Source organism: Dermacentor variabilis, chromosome 1 (genome assembly GCF_050947875.1).
Source record: "Dermacentor variabilis isolate Ectoservices chromosome 1, ASM5094787v1, whole genome shotgun sequence".
NCBI lineage: Eukaryota > Metazoa > Arthropoda > Arachnida > Ixodida > Ixodidae > Dermacentor > Dermacentor variabilis.
In genome coordinates, this window is record NC_134568.1 from 97,543,579 (window position 1) to 97,566,656 (window position 23,078).

At 44.5% G+C, this 23,078-nt stretch overlaps 1 protein-coding gene across 1 annotated transcript in view; it reads right to left on the bottom strand.

Annotated features, from left to right (window-relative positions):
- LOC142581404 (lysosomal alpha-mannosidase-like) overlaps positions 1-23,078 on the bottom strand; it is an 86,913-nt gene that overhangs the window by 51,320 nt on the left and 12,515 nt on the right. The window contains exons 4-9 of the mRNA XM_075691208.1: positions 22,463-22,568; positions 19,522-19,625; positions 15,891-15,944; positions 10,082-10,198; positions 7,194-7,400; positions 2,943-2,997 (exon numbers count right to left, since the gene is read on the bottom strand). Of these exons, the coding sequence (XP_075547323.1) occupies positions 2,943-2,997; positions 7,194-7,400; positions 10,082-10,198; positions 15,891-15,944; positions 19,522-19,625; positions 22,463-22,568 (643 nt within the window). The remainder of the gene's footprint in view (positions 1-2,942; positions 2,998-7,193; positions 7,401-10,081; positions 10,199-15,890; positions 15,945-19,521; positions 19,626-22,462; positions 22,569-23,078) is intronic.

Consider the following 23,078-nt stretch of genomic DNA (forward strand, 5'->3'; position numbering starts at 1 on the left):
TCCGGCGTCCCTGCATGTTTTACGTTCGGAAAACTTTGTATCGTCGTCAGAAGGTGCAAAACAAGCGTCTTTACACGACAGTCCTATGTTTTGCACGAACATCGTCAATAAAAGCACGTCACCGCGAACGACAATCAATTCACAATGGCGGGCCGTCCGCTGAAGTATATACACGGCCTCGACGACAGCTTTCTTCAGTGCTGCCCCGATGAATTCCGACGCTGAACTCTTTTAAACTAGGACAGCAGACACGCTTACGCCTTCCTCCAGCCCTCACAACTATGGGCAAAACTGATGAAATTCTGTGCAAACTCCCCAAACTGTGCACAACGATGACAAAGCGGCGACGCAGTGACAACGACGCCGGCGTGATTGCACGACACGACGCACGACGCGGCGTAACTGAACGGAACGTACGGAAGGACGTAGAAAAAAAAAATTTGAGCTTTTCACTGCTGTGGAAGTAAAAGGTTGCACATATGGTGTCTGCACCCCAGGCTAAATGAACGATGCATGCAACACGCAAGAAGACAGACACCGCGACGCAACGAAATGGCCGGAGAGAGCAAACACCATGCCGAGCTCTTAACTGCTCTCTCAGTAAAATACAGCGCAATGCTCCGTTGCACAGACGTGTTACTGCGTGAAGCCTATAATGTCAATATTCCATGCGCGAGAACCCCGTTGGAGCAGTAAATCTCGCAGAATAGGCTGGCATCTTCTGGCGAAGCTGTTATATACGACTTGATGCATGCGGTGGAGAACCTCCTATCCAAATTTTGACGAGATTTTACTGTGCTCGACGCTAGTCAGTGAAATTTGTAGGTAAAGTTGAGCATGTCAAGAGTGATGCGTTGGTAAAGTTAGAATTGTGCGGGATAAATAGGCGCATTGTTAGAAATTACCAAGGTTCTATTAATTGCGCGTTGGGCGCTCTCTGGTTTAGTACACAGTGTACCGTCTCAGAAATCAGGTTTATCAGAAAGAGTGCCTTGGGAATAAAATGGAGGAGAAATTTCCCTTAAAGGTACCATTAGAGCGCAGTAAGGAGTTACCAAATTCGTGTTAATCGAGGCTGTCGATGACTGCCGGGGCACTATAACGTTTCGCGCTTACGAACTATACTGGAGGCATATCACGACAAAACTTCGCAGAAATAAAGTGTGCCTGCCTAGAAAGCACATTCTGAAGATAATGTTGCAAACAGGTTGAAGGGTGATGTAAAGAATCTCCAAACTGCCGCAGGAGGTTTTAAGGAGCCCTTCGAGCAAAGAGTTAGATTTTAGAATTGTTATAAGCAAACGGCCGAACATTTCTGCTTGAAACGTTATGCACGTTTGAGACGCTCTACACTTACGAGTAGATTCTTTTGTTGAATATACCTTGGCTGGCTCAGAAGCGTCAGTTTAGGCAGTGCTAACTATGTGGTTTCGCGCTAAAGACCATCAGCGCAACAGCTGTGAAACGGCGCGAGGTGACCGTAAGGAGGTTAGGAAGGTACACGAAGGGCTGCAGAAAAGTTCCGCAGAAAACCGAAATGCTTCTCTGTCGGGAAATGCGCTTTGACGGTGCAAGAAGCGCGTCGGGCGCCCGCGGTCCCTACATATGCCTCGCAGGAATATGTGTTCTGATTCTGCAAGGTCGCACAAACCTGCCGGCTTTATTACCGCATAAGCGGTTTTTGTCGAGGTCTCCTGCAGACTTGCGCTGCATGGATGCAACGTAAATGACGTTATCGCCTGACACAGCGGCACCTGGTCTGCCTGGGCCTGCCTGCTTCAGGCCGAACGGGCTCTACGTAGGGTTGCCAACTTTAGAGTCGGGACGGGGGGAGAGGGTTGGCGACGACTGACCTTGTCAGTGCCAGGAACCGCCGGTTTGTAAGTGCAACAATGCTGAACTGTTTTTTCGCCCTGCCGTGTCACTATTTACTAAAAGAAAGGCGCAGTATAGCTGCCCGACTAGCATGGCTACTAACACAAATAGAGGAACTGTGAACGGTTACGGCCTGCAACAGATCTCGAACCACGACAAAAACGAAATTACCCTTGTTTTACGATGCAACAGGTCCACAAAAAAAAGAACGTGCAAACGAGCTATCCGGCATTATAAAAAGAAAAATGGTCTATTCATTGTTATCTACTAGAATAAACACAGAATTCGGGACATTTCGCCGTCCCGATTGGGTCAAGTCGGGACATGGGACATTTACTCAAAAGTCGCGATTGTCCCACTAAATTCGGGATGGTTGGCAATCCTTATTATACCCCGCTTGCTCACTTCACAGGAAGTGAATGGTGTTGTAGACTTTCGCTACGCTTTATCTTACCTCAGCAGCAAAGCTCGGGCGTTATCTTCCGTTCCGCTGCAAAGATCATGTTCAGGGATCGACATGTGAAGAGATTATCATGTTGCATTGCAGAGAAATCGGCAGCTTTTGAGCAGTGTCACCGCAGACAACACGCACTTGTCATTGCCTCGACTTAGAGCAAATAAAAACTGCATTGTTTATTTGTATTGTTATTATTATTAGGCGGTGCCAGGATGAAGCCGCATGACTGTTATTTTGACGTTTCAGAGTCAAGTCTGAATTGAGAGGCCTGCATTACCACAGCCAAAGCTCACTGAAATAAACCCAACATGATCATTTACATTTTGTGCACGCGAACTTTGAAATGAGGACACCATTTTTTTTCGACTCGTTGCGTTTGTTATGACCATGATTTTGAGAACAGTTATATTGCTTGAGAAGAAGAGTAGCTGGTGCCACTCATAGGGACAAACATCTCCTTGAATATAGTTAATAAAAAAACAGGACGTTGTTTCATAATGTCACAGTGATACAAAACTCTGCTCGTATCTGAGATATCCTAGTGGTTTCACCCCATATTGTTCACGTCTATTGGATCGAGTACAGGCATGTAGCATTGCGAATCACTTACTGAATCTGTGTATTGATGCTCGAAGTCCTGCTGTAACTGCCACTTGCTTGCAAACCTGTTAAAAGAAGAAGACGCACACATTGTGGGTAGAGGACGGTAGCACAATATTTTACGCACGGTATTTGTCAGCCGCCGTATTTTTTTTTCTTTTTTGCTCCCTAGTTCTCGTGATACAATGGCCGCATCCATGACTATTGCCGCCCCGGAGACAAAAAAACAAATGGCAGCGAAAGGTGCTGTGTAACGATAGCAAATGCGTTTTCTGATAAAGTTATCGCGGAAAACAAACTTTATTATTTTTTACTCATTGTTCGGGGATCAAAATCACTACCGAACCCTCATACATATTGTTTTATGTCCTACTCCGCTGATATTTTGTACCGGCTCCTTGTCTGTTGTCAGCTCCACGAGATTGAGCTATATGGCGAACTCGTTCATCGCCGCCACGTTGCAAGCATCTGAAGACATGAGCTCGTGTAACAAGACTGGCGGGAGCGGGAGGGAGAGCAGAATCATTTCACGCTCATCGAAAAAAAATTGAAAAGTAAGGTCCATGCCGTCAAGCAAGACTATAGTTCGTGTAAATTGCGGCCATTTCTGAAAGCCACACGGCTTTCAGAAAAATACCCCGTCACACCCAGTTGTTTGAGCTAGTAACCGATTTAAAATATCAATGGGTCGTTTTTCATCGATTCAATATTTATTGACTTCTCGAAAGTGTTCGATCGCGTCCCTCACCAAAGTTAGTTACAAAACTACGTAGCCTATAGCTAGATGATAAAACATTTATGTGTTTGCATCGTAACCTTGCACCCGTAGTACTTTTCCACTATGCAGGTAACTTGAATCTACCAGCTTGGCACAGATTACAGATTACTTCATCTTCTATTCGAAGGCTCATACCGTACCTGTCAGAAATTGGTCTTATAGGAAAGCTTTAAAAATGGCACACTTCATATACAAAAGCCTAAATTTACCCGCCAGGTCACCTGTAAATATTAGTATCAGGTCCAGTCGGACAGTTCATATTTATTTTTATCCTCTTTTTCTCCCACTCTCTTCTGGAATCTCTTAATCCCATTCCCCATCCCTATACAAAGTAGCATGCCAGCGGTTATATACGCGCCGGCAAAATTCTCTGTTTTCTAATAAAGAGCCCTTTCTCTCATTTATGTGTATGAAGGGCTTTCTGAGTGACAGACTTCAGAGTGTTAAAATCAATCAGTACGGACCCCACCACACGCATGTCAAGCCGGGAGTGCCACAAGGATCAGTTTGGCACCGCTGTTATTTTTCATCTACATAAACGATATATAGAATAACAGAGTCTCTTTGCAGATGACTGCGTAGTATATAAAGAAATAACCAGCCAGAACGATACTTCAACGCTGCAATCTGACTTAACGACTCTTTCAGAATGGTGCAGCAAATGGCAAATGAAAATTAACATTGAGAAAGCTAAAGACATTAAATTTGGTCCCAGTCTCAATTTATTGCCTAAGGAATATCCAATTAACAATTCTGCAGTTGAAACAGTTTCGTCAATTAAATACTTAGAAGTTCTATTCAATTACAATCTAAAATAGAATGATCATGCAGAATTAATGAGTAGCAAAGCATTTAGAAAGCATGGCGTTCTAAAACCTCGCCTACGCCTTGTTAATTCAGTCACTAAACTTCAGGCATTTAATTCGCTAATTAAACCGTCATTAGAGTACGCTTCTAACATATGGCATCCCTATAAAGCTTGCCTTACTGGCATGCTGGAACCAATTCAAAGTAAAGCCGCTAGATTAATCTCGTCCTCGTATTCTCGTATCACAGTGTGTCATCCATAAAAACACTTGGCATTTTACCTCTCATAATACGCAGAAAATATTTGCGATTATCGTTTTTTTCCCGTTGTTTATTTCCGTGACAGTGCCTTTTCACGCAAATTCATTCATCCAGTAGCCCACATCATCGCCCGTATTGGCCACGAACACAAGGTATACCTACCTTTCGCTCGGACTAAAAGATATTTACACTTACCTTTACTCTTATCAATAAATGAGTGGAACGCTCTTCCCGCAATCCATTGCCAACATTAAAGAATTATCTTCTTTCTTATCGGCTCTACTAACCTACCTTAATGAGCAAACTATAGCACACCAGCTGATCTTTTCATGTTATCATGTTAGCCATGTTATCCTGTTTGCGCGCCTTACTACCTTTGAACGCTGTCATGCATTTGTTGTATTATTCTAATAGTGTTGTAGCTCTAAACTTGTATTATTGCATTATATAATCATTACTTCATACTACTTCTAGATGCACTGTATCTCCTTAATGCTGAAAATACTCGTGTTGTTTTTTTGTGTGTATTTTTGTTCTTCATTCTTATGACCCCCTTTTGAAGTTTCTTGTTGTTATCCCCCCCCCCCCCTATATATATATAATGCCCGACCCTGGGCCCTTAGTGTAAATAAATGAAATGAAAAAATAAGTGGTATACCAGGCAAAATGATAGCTGTAATATACAGGAGTTATATTTTCTTATGGGTAAAACGAAGGCTAGCAGACGGCGATAAGGGCATGCAAAAGAGCAAGATTCCTACGGAAAATAATACCTTGTCCAGATAGCCTATGGCTGACGAACTGCAGCGAACAGCTGATGGCTGGCCTGCTCACCGATAAAAACCGTGAACCTTTTCTTTACATCACAAAACAACATCGCTACCTTCGTGTGAGGTTTCTCACCGCAACAATAAAAAACCAGCGATATTGCACGGGGTGAACTAAACGCGCTGTGTATAAGTGAGTGTAATCACGTATACTATATGCGTCTCATTATAGTGGGGAAGAAATGAAGTAGATGTCTTAAAATGATTTCACTCGGTTGTTAGAATTACGTTACTGCACCACACGAACGCTTCAATAAAGAATTCGAAGGTGCGCTCACTTCATCACTCCGCGCCACGTACCACCTGCACTCAATGGCAGTGACGGTAAAGCAGATTCTTGATTGATGAATGAATGTTTTATGTTTAATGGCGTAAGGGCCAACTATGGCCAAAGGGCGCCATGTCCGTGGTCTCCTTGATTCATGGCCGGCCTACTCAGTCGAGAGCTCTTCTGACGGACGGACGGACGGACGGATGGATGGATGGATGGATGGATGGATGGATGGATGGATGGATGGATGGATGGATGGATGGATGGATGGATGGATGGATGGATGCTATGAGCGTCCTCTTTGAAACGGGGTGGTGGGTTGCGCCACCAAGCTCTTGTTCTTATTTAATATCCTACCTATATTAAAGAAGAACGCACACACAAAGAATTCCCTGCATCAAACTTTCTGAATAACTATTGGGAACTTTGTTTTTTACGCCTCAGTTGTTTGTGGTCTCCATGTTTTTCGATCACCAAACTTCCAATCGCTTTTTACTTATCTCTTCTGCGGGCACGTTTACTTGCATCTACTATGACTAACTACCCTAACTCAAAGGCTTCACGAAGACCACAGGAGCCTAAACCGACCACTGGGCAGATATCTTCACATTATAATAAAACAAGTTCCATCGTTTCCCTAGCTTTACCGCGACAAGCTCGTGCTTCTTCCTCGGTGTACCTCGCTTTATAACTATGCGTTCTAAGGCATCTTGATCTCGCTTCGAAAAGTAAAGAGCTTCCCTTTCAGTTATGATAAACTATTTATTCCCTGATTTCGTTCTTTCCTCTTAGGTGGTTACTCATAGAAGGTTCCTCTTCCAGCATGCGCGCGCGCAGCGCCCCTATTTCCCGATCGCTTCACTATCTCTTTCTATCCCATCATCCCCGTTGCCGAGTGCAGGGTAGCAAAGCGGACATCCTTGACCTCTTTGCACTTTCTGATCATTATCGCTCTCTCTAGTGCGTTAGTTAAATTTACTACGAAAGCGTGTATTTTAATTTTTAATGGCACGCGATTGACATAAACGGATCACTGAAACCCGAGATATTATCAACGGTCTATGTAGATATGTCAAAAGGTCGGCCGAGAAACGAGGATATGAAAGGGTCCTTCACCTCGAACGTCGAAGGATTCGACTAGAGATCAGTAAGCAGCACTGAGTTCGATAATGTCTAGCATTGCCGGTTATACCGTGCATTCAGGCAAGAAAGATACTTTTGTGGCGAACAATTGCGCGACCGCGAGTCTTGTCCACCGCCCTGCAGCAGTACGCAGCGTAATGCGCCAGACAGCGTGACACGACCGGCGGGAGTGACCTGCAGGAATCCGTTGGCCTGCCGGGCGTAGCGCTTGAGGCCGGGCCGGCTGGCGTAGAAGCCCGTCCAGTAGACGTGCGGCCGGTCAGCGTACGGCAGGAAGTCGCGCGTGTGCGCGGGCCACGACCGGTTGGCCGCGTGCAGTGCCCTCAGGTAGCACGAAGGACTCGAGTAGAACACCTGCAGCCTTACGCCCGAACTTGAGGCCTGCGATTGATTGATTGATTGATTGATTGATTGATTGATTGATTGATTGATTGATTGATTGATTGATTGATTGATTGATTGATTGATTGATTGATTGATTGATTGATTGATAACTGTGTCCCAAAACACTATTCGGTATCAGAAGTGCCTCCGCATCCGAACGTACTGAATTCATTGTTTGTGCTGATAAAACTTTCTACGGAAACACACACTTTGCACTGAGACACAAGACCCTCGACGGCTCTCACTTTTATGTGAAACTTAACACGTACTTAGTTTATTCCGGGACGGCTATCCCGTCAGCTCATAAGCTAACCTTTTTATTTATGAAATTTGCTGTACAGAACAAACATTTGAGCACGCCTCACGTCACCAGCATAGAAAGCTGCGTAGGGACAATTTTAGCACAAATGTTCTTGATAATCGGCCGCATGCCCAACAGTGCCGAAATGCACTTCTTGGTGTTTGGCTACTGTAGGGTTATCACTACGCCTACTCGAGTCACCTCTACTCTAAGAAGCAAAGCGTCAATGAAAATTTTTCTCACCATGAATTTCCTGAATGTTTTATCTTGAATAAACGCCTTTTGTAAAATTTCGGTGTCGCTCAATATTACGTCGCGTTTTTATGTGTGATTGCGCAATTTCTCTATTGTATCTTATTGTATATGCTCCCAGAGCCCTTACAGCTTTTGTATTTTTGTATTTTGGTCCGTTCTCGCTTCCTTCAAATAAAGCTGTCTGTGACAGCTTTATTCATCTAGGTGTTTTCGAACATCTTGCATATTTATTTATTTATTTATTTATTTATTTATTTATTTATTTTTGAGGCGGTGTCGTCGGTCGACATCGACGCCTTCGCATCAGAACAGCGCAAGGATCGCTGGGTAGTCCCTCTTTTGGCTCGACTGCTCGACTTTCTAGCTCGACTGCATCTCCCGTAGTTCCATGCGTCGCCAAGCTGCCCATTTCGCCGTCCGGGACAACCCCTTGTATCGACGCAACTACCAGCCCGACGGTCGCAAGTGGCTCCTTGTTATCCCGAATACCTTGCATTCCGATATGCGCGCGTCTTTCCACACCGACCCACAATGTGCACGTGAACGCGTCTTCGAAGCGTACGAGCGCCTGCGGCACCGTTACCACTATTTATTTATTTATTTATTTATTTATTTATTTATTTATTTATTTATTTATTTATTTATTTATTACATCAGGTGTTTACGCGTTGTTGTATGGTACGTGCATGTTCGATTGGCGATGGTCTGCAGTCTGACTTCTACCGTTTTCCATGACATAGCGTTCGCCATTCCACAACTCAAGTAAGCTACCTTCTGCGTACTCTTAAGAAAGCGTAGGCTTCAGGATCCAAACCAGCCAATCTGAACGAAGGCATCCTCGATTGCAACCATTGCAACCAAATGAATATTTTACAATCCCAATATAGTGAGTGGCTTTCTGAGCTCGACAAATCAGTTGTTTGTATGAAAGGACAATTTATCAGAGTAATATTAGAAGCCTAATACTCCAGGTGTTTCTAACAGGACCCGTAGTATGAGGCAAGGGCTGTTGTCGAGCGCTCGACCACTGGAAGTTGCTACGAAAAAGGAAAGCTTCGTGGCGTGTCCCACATGACCACATTTTCAACTCAGAATGCGACGATACTATTCATTTGCTTAAGACATCCTGCTGCTTTCCAGTAGCTTTGTATGCTCCTGACGGGCCCTGCCACATATCTCATTTCTTCGCAATGACCGTCGCTTCGTTGCGATGAAGTAACTTCTGTTGCGTCGTTGATTATAATATCACCACAGGCGTGTTTTTCTGTAGCACTAAATGAATACTAATTTCAAGTGCACTGGCGGGGAAAAAATATCAAAAGAAAGGATCGCACTTTCGCGCAAAGTGCGAAACAGTGGCATTAACAGTGTGCTTACGTGCGTCGCCATCTATTAGCAACAGAAAAGTACGCACAGTACTGAGTCAGACGGGGCATGCCATGGAACAGGGCGCACAAAAGCGCTGCCACCAGAGTTATTCAACGGAGGCAGACGAAGGTGAAGCCGGACACTTATTGTCTTCATCAATAAGTAGCATTATTATTAGAATCTTCAATATTAAAAGTCCCAACAGCATGATTCAAAACATCGCATCTCTTCGTTATGGTAATTTATTATTGTTCTATTATTAGCTCATTAAAATGTTCTCTTTTATTTTACATAAATTATTTTTCATTTCTTTCCTACTACCGCCCGATTCTTGGCCAATCTCTCGTAGTGGATTGAGCCTCCATATCGTTTAAGGCCAAACGAAACCAAACTGACGGAGCACCTCATGTGAACAGCCTCAGCCAAGCCATGCCTCAGCCTTCATGAATACCGTCGCTTCCTTTTGCTAATCATCTGCGCTGTTTTATCTATATGGTCTAGTCTATACACACCTAGCGACCAATGTAAGATGTTCCTGCTTCTTAGGACCACACCGCATTGTTCACTTGGTCTCCAGACTTCGGAACAAGTTCCGCGTTTCCCAGCCGGAAGCGCGACAAGTTCTTGCCGCTTATTTATTGAAGACCGTTCTTATTTGTCCTCGCGCTGCTCTTCTTCAGGCCACTTACGGTGTTTTGACTAAGGAGCGAGGATAAACACCAGCCCGGCGCGGTCGCAGGAACTGTCCGCTCACCTCTCTGTTGACGGCCGAAATAAGGCGGTCGATGTTGTCGAACCAGGACTCCGCTTTAGTGTACGCCAGATCACCTCCCATGGTCACCATCACGTTGCGTGTTTCGTAATGCTTGGCCTGCGCAGACAAAAGGGTGGCTCCGCAGGGTTTCCCACCTTTCGCTGCGGGGAGATCTCGGAGAGAGAGAGAAACAGCTCTCTGATGAAATGCGGAGAATTTTACTGGTGTATGTGTAGGCATCGACATGCTACCTTGCACAGATAAGGACATCGCGGAAGCAGGAAGGCCCTGGGGAAAAGAGGACGGCAAGAGCAGCGTGCACCTTCATTTGAATCTAATCCGCGCTTTCTTATGTTCCCTGATTTTAGTGCAGTTAAGTGAGCGGAATTTGTGTTTACTTTAGTGCACCTATGTGACTGGACTTTCTGTTGCTGTGTTTCTGAGTTGACTTTCAGTTTTAGTGCGGCATTAGTGTACTTGTGTGACTGGACTTTCTGTTTTTATGATTTGGTGTTGACTTTCAGTTTGTAGCGTGGAATTAGTGTACTTATGAGACTGAATCTTGTGTTATTATGCTTTGGAGTTGGCTTGTAGTTTTAATGCATTAATTATTATTTTTTAAATCTCTGTGTGAAAAGGAGTAGCCGGCGCCTACTAAAGGCGCCACCAAGATCTATGTACCATATAATAAAGAAAGAAATAAAGGACGAGAATGTATATATATATATATATATATATATATATATATATATATATATATATATATATATATATATATATATATATATATATATATATATATATATATATATATATATATATCAGGGGCGTGGCCAGGGGGGGGGGGGGGGGGGGGCTTACGAAGCTTCAGCCCCCTCCTCCCCGAAATTTTTTCGTGCTGTCCATGTACCACCGACCAAAAACAACCCCCCGGCGCCGGAAACCATTCCGGATTTTGTCTAGAATGTCATTTTTCAGCGCGTACATTTCAGCGCGTACATTGCGAACTCGGGCTGGATTTCGCGGCAACGCCCATGCAACGGCAGTCACATAACTCAAGGAGCCCCATCCTGAGCACAGTTTCAAGCGTTGGTTTCAAGGGCGTCTTGATGGCGAGTGGGCTCGTCGCGACATCTCGCGGAGGCCGCGGAATCAACGGAGCGCATGGATTTCAATTCCGATATTTTATGGGTATAAAGTTCTCGAACTTTCGATGCGAAATGTGCGTTGACATTTCCAAAGTCGTGCTTTAGATTTTCAATTCCGGAACTTCGTGGATTTAATGTTGTTAGAAACATTTGACGCCAAAGGTGCATTGCCTTTTCTAAAGTCGTACATCAGACCATACAACCTCTGTGATACAACGAGACAAGCCAAATCAACACACTATCAGACAAGTTGACAAAGCACGCAGCTAGGTCCGATGAGGCGAAGTGTTGTGGTGGTCCATTTGTGCCGTCATGTCACAGAAAAAAATATAAAAATTTCTTTCGCCTGCGCCAAAGCATCCATGCTTAGACACTGAAGCCATCAAAGGTAACTACGCCCTTATTTTTTTCTCTACTTTCACTTCAATTCGCGAGCACACATTGAGCCTCTTCAATGTTCTTGTTCTCGCTACCCGCGGGCTGTCAGAGCCAGCCAGAGCGTATGCGTCCTTCTCGTGTTGCCCCGACCACCGCGCGGCGAACTTGGGCGCGCGTTCGTTTTTGTCTGGCCGAGTGGATTTTCGCCTGGCAGAGTCATGGACGCCTTCTGGCTAGCAGGCGAGAAAAAGAAACAATAGTCACTAGCCGCCATCACGTCGCGGGAGTCAACGTATTCTAACGCGTTCGCTTGAGTGCAACCTCTCCGGAAAGTCTTGTCTCGCCGGTGTAGGATAGCGAGCAGTGTGCGTATGGGTTCTCTGTGGACCAAGCGTTTCACGTTTTCTTGATATTCCTTCGGTAGCCACATTAGGTGCCCAAAGTAGGCATTCGATTGTGGCCAACATGCTTTCCTTTGCTTTTCTTCATTTCGGTGCCCCGCCCCACAAAAAAAAAAAAGACATTGTCGCGGCGTAGCGACTTGTCGCATGGTGAAAGTTCGATTTTGTAACTTTTGCGGAAAGTAATGGGCCACGGGACGCTTCAGTTGCCGGATACTCTTATTATATTATTGCGATAGCAATTATCTGGACACTCGGGGCGCATTCCTGCCGTCGCCATCATGTTCCGTATACAGTCCAATGGCGATAACATCGTGACCGCGCGCCGCACGCTGTATGTGCAAGCGAGAGCGGGGGTGGGGGGGGGGGGGCGACTTAGGTGAGCCGACGATGGTGGCTCATGTGTCCGCACGGGAGAAAAGCGGGGAGGAAGTGCGCCGCCTTCCGTCGCGCGAGATACATCGGGGGGAGTGGAGGGAGGCGGGGGGCGAATCTATGAATCTGTGTTTGCGCAACATGTTCATGTTTGACGCATTATATAGAGTGACTTTTTCTTAGATACGTAGATTTATTGGACACATATACGTATCTTAACCCGCCGTGGTTGCTCAGTGGCTATGGTGTTGGGCTGCTGAGCACGAGGTCGGGGGATCGAATCCCGGCCACGGCGGCGCAATTTCGATGGGGGCGAGAACACCCGTGTGCTTAGATTTAGGTGCACGTTAAAGAACCCCAGGTGGTCGAAATTTCCGGAGTCCTCCACTACGGCGTGCCTCATTATCAGAAAGTGGTTTTGACATGTAAAACCCCATAATTTTTTTACGTATCTTTAAATAACTCATTGCGAGGTTTTGTGTATATACGTGCAGTGAACTTTGTTTCCAGTGGCACTTTTTTTGCCCTTTATCAAGCTGTATCTTCGCGTTTATAATGTACGAAGGCGAGTCAAATGAAAGTGAGCCAACCAACCCCGCGCAATAATGGTTCTGTTCGTTATCGGCGAGGCATGCACGTAGCACATGGGCATCTCTCATTCACAAAAGTGACATGCAGGTGTGAGGATAAATGTTCTTTAATGCTCTCATGCGCTGGATTGAACATAGTTGCGTAACATAATGGGCACTCCAAAAGTTAAACAGCGTGGTGTCGTGAGGTTTTTGACAGTTCAAGGTGTTTCCCAAAAAGAAATTAGTCACCGTGTAGCTGCCGTGTAGGTTGAACATTGCATTTCATTGGCCACTGTGATGCATTGGAGGAAACGTTTCAAAGAATGACGCGAAAGTTGCAAAGACGATCCACGACCGGGCCAAAGCCACCGTGTAATCACCCCCAACGCAGCTGCAAAGGTTGCTGAGCTGATTCGACAAGAACGGAGGATAAGCGCCGATGAACTGGCACGGCGTGTGAACATCAGTGACGGTTTAGTTCCCACCATAATTCCTTAACATCTCGGTTATTGGCTCTTGTGTGCGCAATGGATCGATGCCCAAGGTTTTGAACCACCGCCAGAAAACGGAGAAGTTCGGCGCTGCCTTGACTCACCTGATCCGGTATCACAATGAGGGTGACGACTTGTTGTCGGCAATTGTAACCGGGAACGAATCATGGTGCTACTACTACGAGCCTGAAACACGACGGCAAAGCTTACAGTGGAAACATTTGAATTCACCACCCCCAAAAAAAGCAAAGGCCGTCATTTCCGCCGGAAAGGTAGTGTTGACTTTTCTTTTCCATCGTCAGGGACCATTACTGATAGAATTTGCTAAACCTGGAGAGACTGTCAATCGTTTCCGGTATTGTGAAACGTAGGATCGGCTGCGTGTCGCAATCAAGAACAAACGACATGAAAAATTGACGAATGGGGTCATCATGTTCCACGACCACGCCCGTCGCCACGTCGTTGATGTGGTTAACACTAAACTGGCGAAGTTGAAGTGGGAAACGCTGCAACATCCGCCATACAGCCCAGACATGTCGCCTTGCGACTTGCACATTTTGGGGCATTTGAAAAAACACCTGAAGAGAACCAGATTCGTGGGACGATGACGTGAAAGAGTCAGTTACAGACTTTTTGAAGCAGCTACCAAAGGAGTTTTATGAGACGGAAATCACGCGACTTGTTAGTCAGTGGGACAAATGTCTAAATGCTCATGGAGACTACTTTTAAATAATGTACCCCGTTTGTCATATATTCGCTTTGGCTCACTTTCATTTGACTCGCACTCGCACGTTTTCAGAACTCCTGCTTTTTATATGTGGTCTCCGTTGCGACTATTATTTCGTTGCAGTTAATCACGATACACGACCTGTGACAGGTGCTCCTGCGCAATACATTGGAACAAATGGCAGCGTCATTGAGGTATTTCCCTGGCAGTTGCATGTGTACAAAAATGCAAACAAGGTTCTTGACTGACAAAGTTTCAGAAATACATTTGTCCTCAACTTGTTCATTTCACGGCTTTACATTTTTCATATCGGTGGCATGCGCTGCTTTGCTGGCTTCGAACTGATATACATAGTCCTAAAGTTCATGGTATATTTTCTTACTTATTAAATAGACAAAAACGTCGAAACATTGATAGCAGTTATTTCTGGCACAGTTTTTGGGACATACCAGTGTATTCTTTTATGAAAAAATACATATTTTACTTCTCTTGACAGTGCGTAGCGTCCAAGAATTCGTTTGCAGCATCTTTGGCAATTGCAATGCAGTTATTATTTATGTATTTGATCCCTCGACAAATTCTGTAAGGAGGAAGACGAGGAAACCGAGCGCCCCCCCCCCCCGAACAAAATTTTTGGCTACTGCACCCACATATATATATATATATATATATATATATATATATATATATATATATATATATATATATATATATATATATATATATATATATATATATATATATATATATATATATATATATATACATACAGGTGAGACGAAGGTGATGGTATTGTGGTATAGGCCAAAACTTGTTAATTAAGCCACTGTCCTGAACGAAGGAAAAACTATAATTCAAAGCTTGGCGTTGCTTTGAATAGGAAGGCGTAGGACCTAGTATATGCTCGCTTGATCTAGTGATTCTTGGGAAACAGACACCATTCCGCGAAAATAACACGTCCTTTCCTGTGTGTAATGTGGACAGAAAAGTTCGATGTACATTCAGCGTAAGTGTCTTCAATATTGTGTTCATAGAAGTGGAACGAAGGCGCACAGTTATTGTGCGTGATTCTATAGGAGCAAGATTATTATATTCGTGGATACGTTTGTAAACACCGATCTTCTTTTTCATTTCGCCTTTTAATCGAATACGACTTGCGCGCACCGTCGAAGTGATCAAAAACGGCCGGCGAAGCGTGAGCTACGTAAGTCGAGAAAAAGATGGTGCTTCGCTTTTGGGGCACGAGTGGGACTCGATCCTTACCACACCGCCCATTTAATCATCGTGCATAAGGAAAAGGGAGGGCGGAAGAACTGCAGATAAACAAGGAGCGAGGACGCGCAGTTATTGCTTTTTTTTTTTCTTTCTTTCTCTCTGTGTGTGCGTGTGCCGTTGCAGCAAAAAAAGAAAAGACGAAAAATAATAATTTCGGAAACACGCATAAATCATATAGATGGCGCAAAGCTGGCTGCGTTGTTTGGGAAAAAGATTTTCACAAGCATTTCCTGATCCATTTGGAATAATGAAACTGCCACGTTCATACGATATTTCAGAACGCTCGGTTTTTCCAGATTTCAAGATGTTCAGTGTTAAAGGAGACCACTAAATATTTTCTACAACAAAACACTGCGACAAAACAGTTTGTTTTTAGCGAGAAAATGTGGCAGGAAAGGGCGGAACGGCTTTAAACTCAGCGAGGCACTTTTGTAATACTCACGTATTCCTTGACGGCGTCAATGAACTGTCGAGCCCGCGTCCTTGCATTGTAGGCCTGAAAAAAAAAAGCCAGAGGATGACTGTGCCACAATAACTGCCACGGCTTTAGAGGTGAGGCCGCATGCACGAATGCGAACGCATAGAACACTGATGACACTCACATTATGCATTCTTTAAAAAGAAAGGAAAATGCTCTTTAATTGAAGATGCATGATCTTGTGGTTCAGAGTGCATCATGCACCAAGAAGGAGGCGCAAACAGCGTCTCACATTGGCATTTGTTGGGCGTGTTGGTAAACTGAAAGCATATTTAGCGCTAGCAAACAAGGACGGAAGGGAAACGACACCACAGTGCGCTACAATGAGCGTCTCAATGCAATGAGCGTCTGCAATGCAACACCCTGCAGTGCAACACCACAATGAGCGTCTCACAGTTTCAGGAATATATAAATAACGCCCACATGCCCACATTTTTATGACGCAGTGGTGTCAGGTATATTTATTATTGTTTTTTATCTCTGCTTACCAGCACTCAGACCTCGATGTTAGTCCTCGGTACGTTACATATTCGATTGATTGAATGGGTAAATAAGTAATTAATCAATTAATTAACTTATTAACTATTTATGCTTACGAAATTCAAGTAGGTGCAATTAATTAATTAATTAATCATGTCATTAAATTAAATGATAGATTATTTATTTCGATAATTAGTAGATGTATTGATTGATTGATTCGTTGATTTCAGCGTTTTGAACCTGTACAGGAAATTATGAGTGACGCGATAGCGGAGCGCTCCAGATTTATTTTTACCAGCGGGTTTTCCTGAAAGTAACATAAATCGAAGTACGCGAAATTTTTTTGCATCTCAGCCCCATCAAAATCCTCCGGCCGCAGTTAGGAATCGAACCCGCGGCCTTGTTCTCGTGAGAACGCCGCCACTGAGCCACCGCATGCGGTGTGTGGGAGAATGTGGACTAGGCCTTCAGGCGTTTTATTTGAACTGTATATGTCACTCAAATGTGCGAACAGAAGTAAAACAAGATTTGGGGCACTGACGCTGTTATGTCAGTGTGATTACCGCCATATCACTTAAACCAGGTTGCTTTGAAATTCGATTTAACTTCCTGCATTTATCATGCCGCTGCCCACTTCTAACGTCCTCATATCTGCTTATTCACCGGTTGGTCACTCATATCTGGGCCCGTATTCACAAAACGTTCGCACGCTAAAAGCGACCATGCCAGTCAATAGCGATGTAAGACATATTATCAGCGAAGGCGATCAGCCAATGAAAAACAGCACGTATGAACAAAAAGCTCTGTGAATTCGGCCCCAAGTTATCTGGCATTGAGAACATAACTCGATACAATACACCGAAACGTCATGTTCTAATCGGAGAGATACCTATTTCGTAATAAAAAAGAAAAGAACAGGTTACGTAGCATATTGGATCCTTCTTAAGGGTCATTTCATGCCAAACGCACCAGACATACACCTCGGTCATCTCTGACGTTATCGAGAGACATCAATAAATTCAGGCGTGTTATCCCCGTTTATACGCATTCTCAACATATCTTGCGTGACAAAAGATTCATGGCATGAGCACCTAAAAAAAGACATTTTAGTGTATAATACAAAAGCTTTTCTGCTTAAAGAAGGAGTCAATTTTGACAATCCTTGTGTCTGTTTGCGTTATTTTTTATTTGCTTCTATATAGTCAGATGAAAAGCAATTGCCCATTCACAGAAGAAAAAGTTCTAGGACACTGGTCCAGACGGGTTTCGGCACTCAAGGCCTTAAGGGCTCGGCTGAAGTTTTCAAGGACCTGTGAATTGTGCGACCGTCTTTGAATGTTGTAGCGCGTAGCATCGCGTTACTGTGTGATTTTTTTTCGATCCTTTTTTCTCTTCTTTCGTCTTTTATTCCCTTTACTCCTTTCCCCAGCACAGGGTAGCCAGCCGGTACTTACACTGGCTAACCTCCCTATCTCTCCTTCCCTTTTGTCTCTCTACCACATGGGCCAGAGTTTATTATCTCAACAACTGTTTTATGGCCTTCACACGTTAGGGTTGAATGGAGTCAATATGAAGAGATTAGAACCAGTATGTTTCCAGCTACACTTTTTCACTAATGAGGTAAATGGTAATATAAACAAAAACACAGCACCAACGGAAAACATATCTTCTACTTTGTTGCATCGTAGGCAGAACGGCAGGGACACAGAAAGGCACAATAGACAAACAGCTGTGTGTTTCTGTGACCCTGTCGTTCTGCCTGGACTATACAACAAAGTAGAAACTGGCATGCCAACAAGGCTCATGCAGCTACGCCTCATTGGGAAGCAGTGTTCTTTTTAGTTTTTGTTTTTTTACTTCGAAGACTTAAAAAAGAAAGAAGTCCGCAGTAGTTATTCTAATCACGCCACTGTACATTAATTACGCGTCCAGGCGGACATCATTTGCCAGAAAAAAATAAAGCAATCCATTCACAAATTAAACTAATTACATTGACTAACTTCCTAGTTACCAACTTTGAGGCACTTGTTTTGATTGGAAAGTTGAAGGGAATCGCCATAAAGGCCCGTGCTTAACCATTCGAAAACGGTCATGTAAACCGAGGTTTAATCGGCCTTAAATTCTCTGTTGAACGTACCTGATTACGCGCGCAGCACTGCGAAGCGCAGCTTGCTATGCAGCCCTGCTGTGGCGTAGCTGGGCGGCGTAAAAAGAAGCTGCCGTCCCACTTCCCTCTTCCCGCGACCTTATTCCGGTTGACGATGTGCGCAACTCCCGGCTGGATGCATGTTCGGCCGCAGAGGCGAGACGGACCCGCTCTATCGAGACGTATGGCCCTGCTTAATCTTTTTCGCAACCCTGCCACGTGACAGGAGGTTTGCACCGCGAGCCGCATGTTCGCAGTGTTACGTGCGTAATGGGGTCAATTCAGCTACTAGTTGGAGGCCATCTATGCCGGTTAACATAGCCGTTTTAACACGTTGGAACACGAAACTAGACTTTTGTGACAATTTCCTTCAACTTTACGATAGAAACATGCGCCGTAATGTTTCTAACTAAGAAGTAATTATCGTAGTTAGTGTAATTACTGAACTGATTGCTTCGGTTTTCCTAGCAAATGATGCCCGCCAGGTACATATTAATGTGTAGTGACGAGATTCGAGCAACCTTTGAGGCCTCTTTTTCTTTTCTTTTTCAGTGCTCGAAATAAACGAAACGCTATGTTATGCGGATCAAATTATTTCGACACGCAGCAAAAGTGGAACTCACGCGAAAAACTACTTTGACGCGCGAACGAAAATTATGACTTGCGTTCAGTCATTAATTGCATATACCACTTTGAGATGTGTTATAATTTGGATTGCGGCTTATTTTACGTTTGCTGAATAATTTCGGCGGTCCAGCCGACCAATTCAAACTGTCGAAGCATAGCTACTTCGAAGGAAGTGTGCGCGCATCTAACTCGGTTTCCTGTATAACGTATAAGGACACACCCGTTTCAACTAGAGTTCCACACGTCTCCCGCGCGTTTATACCCGCATGCATGCAAATTAGGCACGTTGAGCGAGCGGCACGTGGACATTATGAGAGACGAGATGTTAGGTAGTTCACTTACCAGTACGTCCGGGTCGGTGTTGCAGCTGTACTTGTCGAAGCAGAAGCCCCTGGGTGGCATGTAGACATTGGGCAGGATGGACGCGAACAGGTCGGCGCTGCTCCCTGCGTATAGCGCGCTTGGTATCGCCTGTTTCACATATACTCCGTATAGAGCGTTTAGCACACAAGAATACCGCTAACGTAGCAGAAACTCGTTGTAATTGCTCACGACAACCGAACCCGCAAAAATGGGTGGGGGTGAAAAAAAAATCAAGCGTGTCGTGCGGCATGCTAACTGTATGTATGCGCTAACACTGCAAAGCTACAGCGGCTTCACTGGCGCTGATTTTCGTGCTCCTCTTCGCAGCTTCTGCACGGTTTGTGATGTGCAGCGATTTGCATGCTTATGCTTATTGTAACACAGAAAGGAAGAATCACAGCGTCTGCGTGACATCGCATGATCCTATAGCCAGCAGTTCGCAAGCAGTTCGTGCGCTTTCGGGGTAAACACCGCTAAACGTAATCCTTCGTGAAGTGGCCTTCACTAGAGTGGTTTAGTTGAGCGTGTTTACGCTCCGCTCAGCAGCTGAGCGGAGAGGAAGCGCGAATGCGCATGCGCCGTCCGCTTAGCCGTAAGCGGGCTAGCAGAGCGAGTAACACGGTCAGCTTAGAAGCTGCCTGAGCGGAGCGTGCTGCTGCGCAGCGCTTTGGCTAGTCTTGGCGTCAGAAAGGATTGGAATGGATGCAGAAAGCAAGCTCGCTGGCTATCACGCGGCGTTCCCCAAGACGGCGCTTTATTTTCCATTGGATAAAATGGACCGATAACGCATTACGAGCGCACGTGTAGACACTTCATGGACATATATATACACACGTTTTACTGTATAAAAGTGATCAATAGCTGTTTTTATTTTCTTTCATTACCCTGAATTTGGCCAAAGGGCGCTGCAACTACATGAGGTCCGCTCCGCTACGCTGAACAAACGTGAAAATCGCCTGCCGCACCGCTTTGGCATAGCAGGGCCACTCGGAGCGGAGCGTACCGTAATGACGCTCAACTAAAACACTCTATTTAGTCGCGACATTAAAAGGAAACAATAAAATTTGTTAGTCTGATACAGCACTTTCAGTGATGTCTCTATGAGTTCTGCGAAAAGGAGAGAGAGAGAGAAAGAGAGAGAGAGAGATGACTTTCCAGAAGAGGAAGTGAAAATCAAATTTCTCTTTCTGAGCATTTACCAAACCTCCCGGTACCAATAACGTCAGCATTCCACCATTGATATCGGTTTAATCTGAGATTTTTTGGTCTTTATTTAGGTGTTACAGCTTACTTGTCAGAAGACGAACTTATGCAGCTGCATTCGCATCGCTCACTAAGCCATAAGCCAAAACACAGCCAGTGCTCCCACTTCCCATCGGTGTCACACTGGTTGAAGAGCCTATCAAGAAACCACACAAGCACTATCACCCCCTTATTTATTTATTTATTTATTTATTTATTTATTTATTTATTTATCTATCTTTAAAAGAATGGTCAAAATTGTCGTGCACGCTAGTTTGGGCTTTAATGCCGCAAAGGATGCTCAGGCCATGCTGCACGCTAGAGCTGGCATCAAGTTTTCACCAAATTTTCACTCTACAGAATTCGCTGGTACCTCGGCTGTCGCGCTGTTGGTCGTTCTTATTGAGCCAAATAGGGTCGATGTGTGTTTCAGCATAAAAATCATAATACTAATTTGATTCCGCGTTGACTGACACCAGCTTTATGAACGGCATTGACATCCGTGGCACACCAACGGTGGATTCCCCTCCCCCTACTGCTTCCGCTATATATTTACAAGGAGGTCAGCCTGCAGCTAGCAATACCCCTCTTCTTCCCTCCGCGTCATCCTTACTGCTTACATATTAGCGCTGTCTTCGTCTGTCCGTGACACTCTATGTACTTCTGGTCCGAACCAATGCTCAACCCGCAGAGAATGCAAGTTCTGCAAAGTTCGCGTCGGCGTTTTAGTTAAGATCGTCCTGAACTGCTAGAGGAAGTCTTTCGGGAAAATATTAACTGCAATGCCAACGTATTTCGCTGTACATTTTAAGGATGGATATCAAGAAAGTCATGTTAGTTTTAAGATATATAGACATTACTTCTCTGCCTTTCCGCTTGTCTTCACTCTCGATATTGCAACATTTGCCCTACAATGAAGAATTAGAAAATGTATTAGTGAATATTTTAATTACCTAACTTGACACTGCAATTTTTCGCTCAAATAATGCCCACCTCTTCAGTTAATTTAACAGCACAGGCCGAATTGCGCTGTATGAGTCCGTTCCTTTTTTTTTCTTTTCTTTCCTTTTGTGGTGGAATGAAAAAAAAAGAATGCATGTCTTGTCTTCGCGTCCGTCAGCTTCATTACATACAGTAGTGAACAGTTTCAATGCCTAGTATGAGGAGGAGGAGGAGGAGGAGGAGGAGATTTTAATGAAGAGAAAGGAGGAGAGGTCGGTCTGGAGAGCGTGCCTCTAGCCTGCTGCTCCTCACTAGGGAAAGGGGAAGTGGGAAATACAACGAAAGGTAGGTGGCGGGTGATTATGTTATGGTAGGCCTGAGCTAAAGGAATCATCCGCGTTACAACTTAAAAAGCATGTGTCCACTTCACTCAGAGATCTCCATTCAGTCTTAGACAGTGAAAATAAAATGCGGAGCATGCAAGCCCTGACGCTATGACTTCCTGTTTATCGTTCGAATGGTGCAAGAAAGACTGTTTAAACGACATAATTTGCATCCCCCCTGCACAGGTTACGTCTCCGGCAATAATTATTCCCCGTTTTTGGCTCCTGAAACCAATTAACAGCCACTCAGAGCCGCGATGTACCAATAACGAGCATTCGTGTCCTGTGGAATGTTTGCAAAGCACGCGTGGGCTGGTGCCGACCAGGACGGCGAAGCTTGCGGGTGAACGCACCGATGCTCCTGTCGGTGTTCCAGACGAACTCCAGCGAGCGTTGCCTGCGGCGGTACTCCTTGTCGGCCACGTGCACGCGACCCAAGAAGATTGCGTCGAAGCCCATCTGCGGGAAGACGCGCACTTATAGCGCTGTACAAGAGTACCTAGAGTCCTTCAAGGCTTTACTTGTTTTAAATAGTACCAAAGGAGGCCTCTGGTCATACGCTACCAATGTGAGCTCTTAGTTCCCCCCAGGTCCCAGAACCTGAAAATTCCGCCCTATATATATATATATATATATATATATATATATATATATATATATATATATATATATATATATATATATATATATATATATATATATATATATATATATATATGGCAACATTGTGTACGATGCGTTCGCGACGTTTCCTCGCTTCCAGATTTGAGTAAATTCATGCAGCTTATGGTATTCGTGACAGTCTAGCCGTTACAAGCGATTTGACAGCTTGAGCAGTGTATGTTGCCGCGTTGTGTGTCTGTTGTTATACGGACTGCGAATGACAACGCCACGCAGAGCTCTACGCCAGCGGCGGATACGTTTAGCATCTCATTAATATACTAAAGGTTTGTGCCAGTAGCAGAGGCA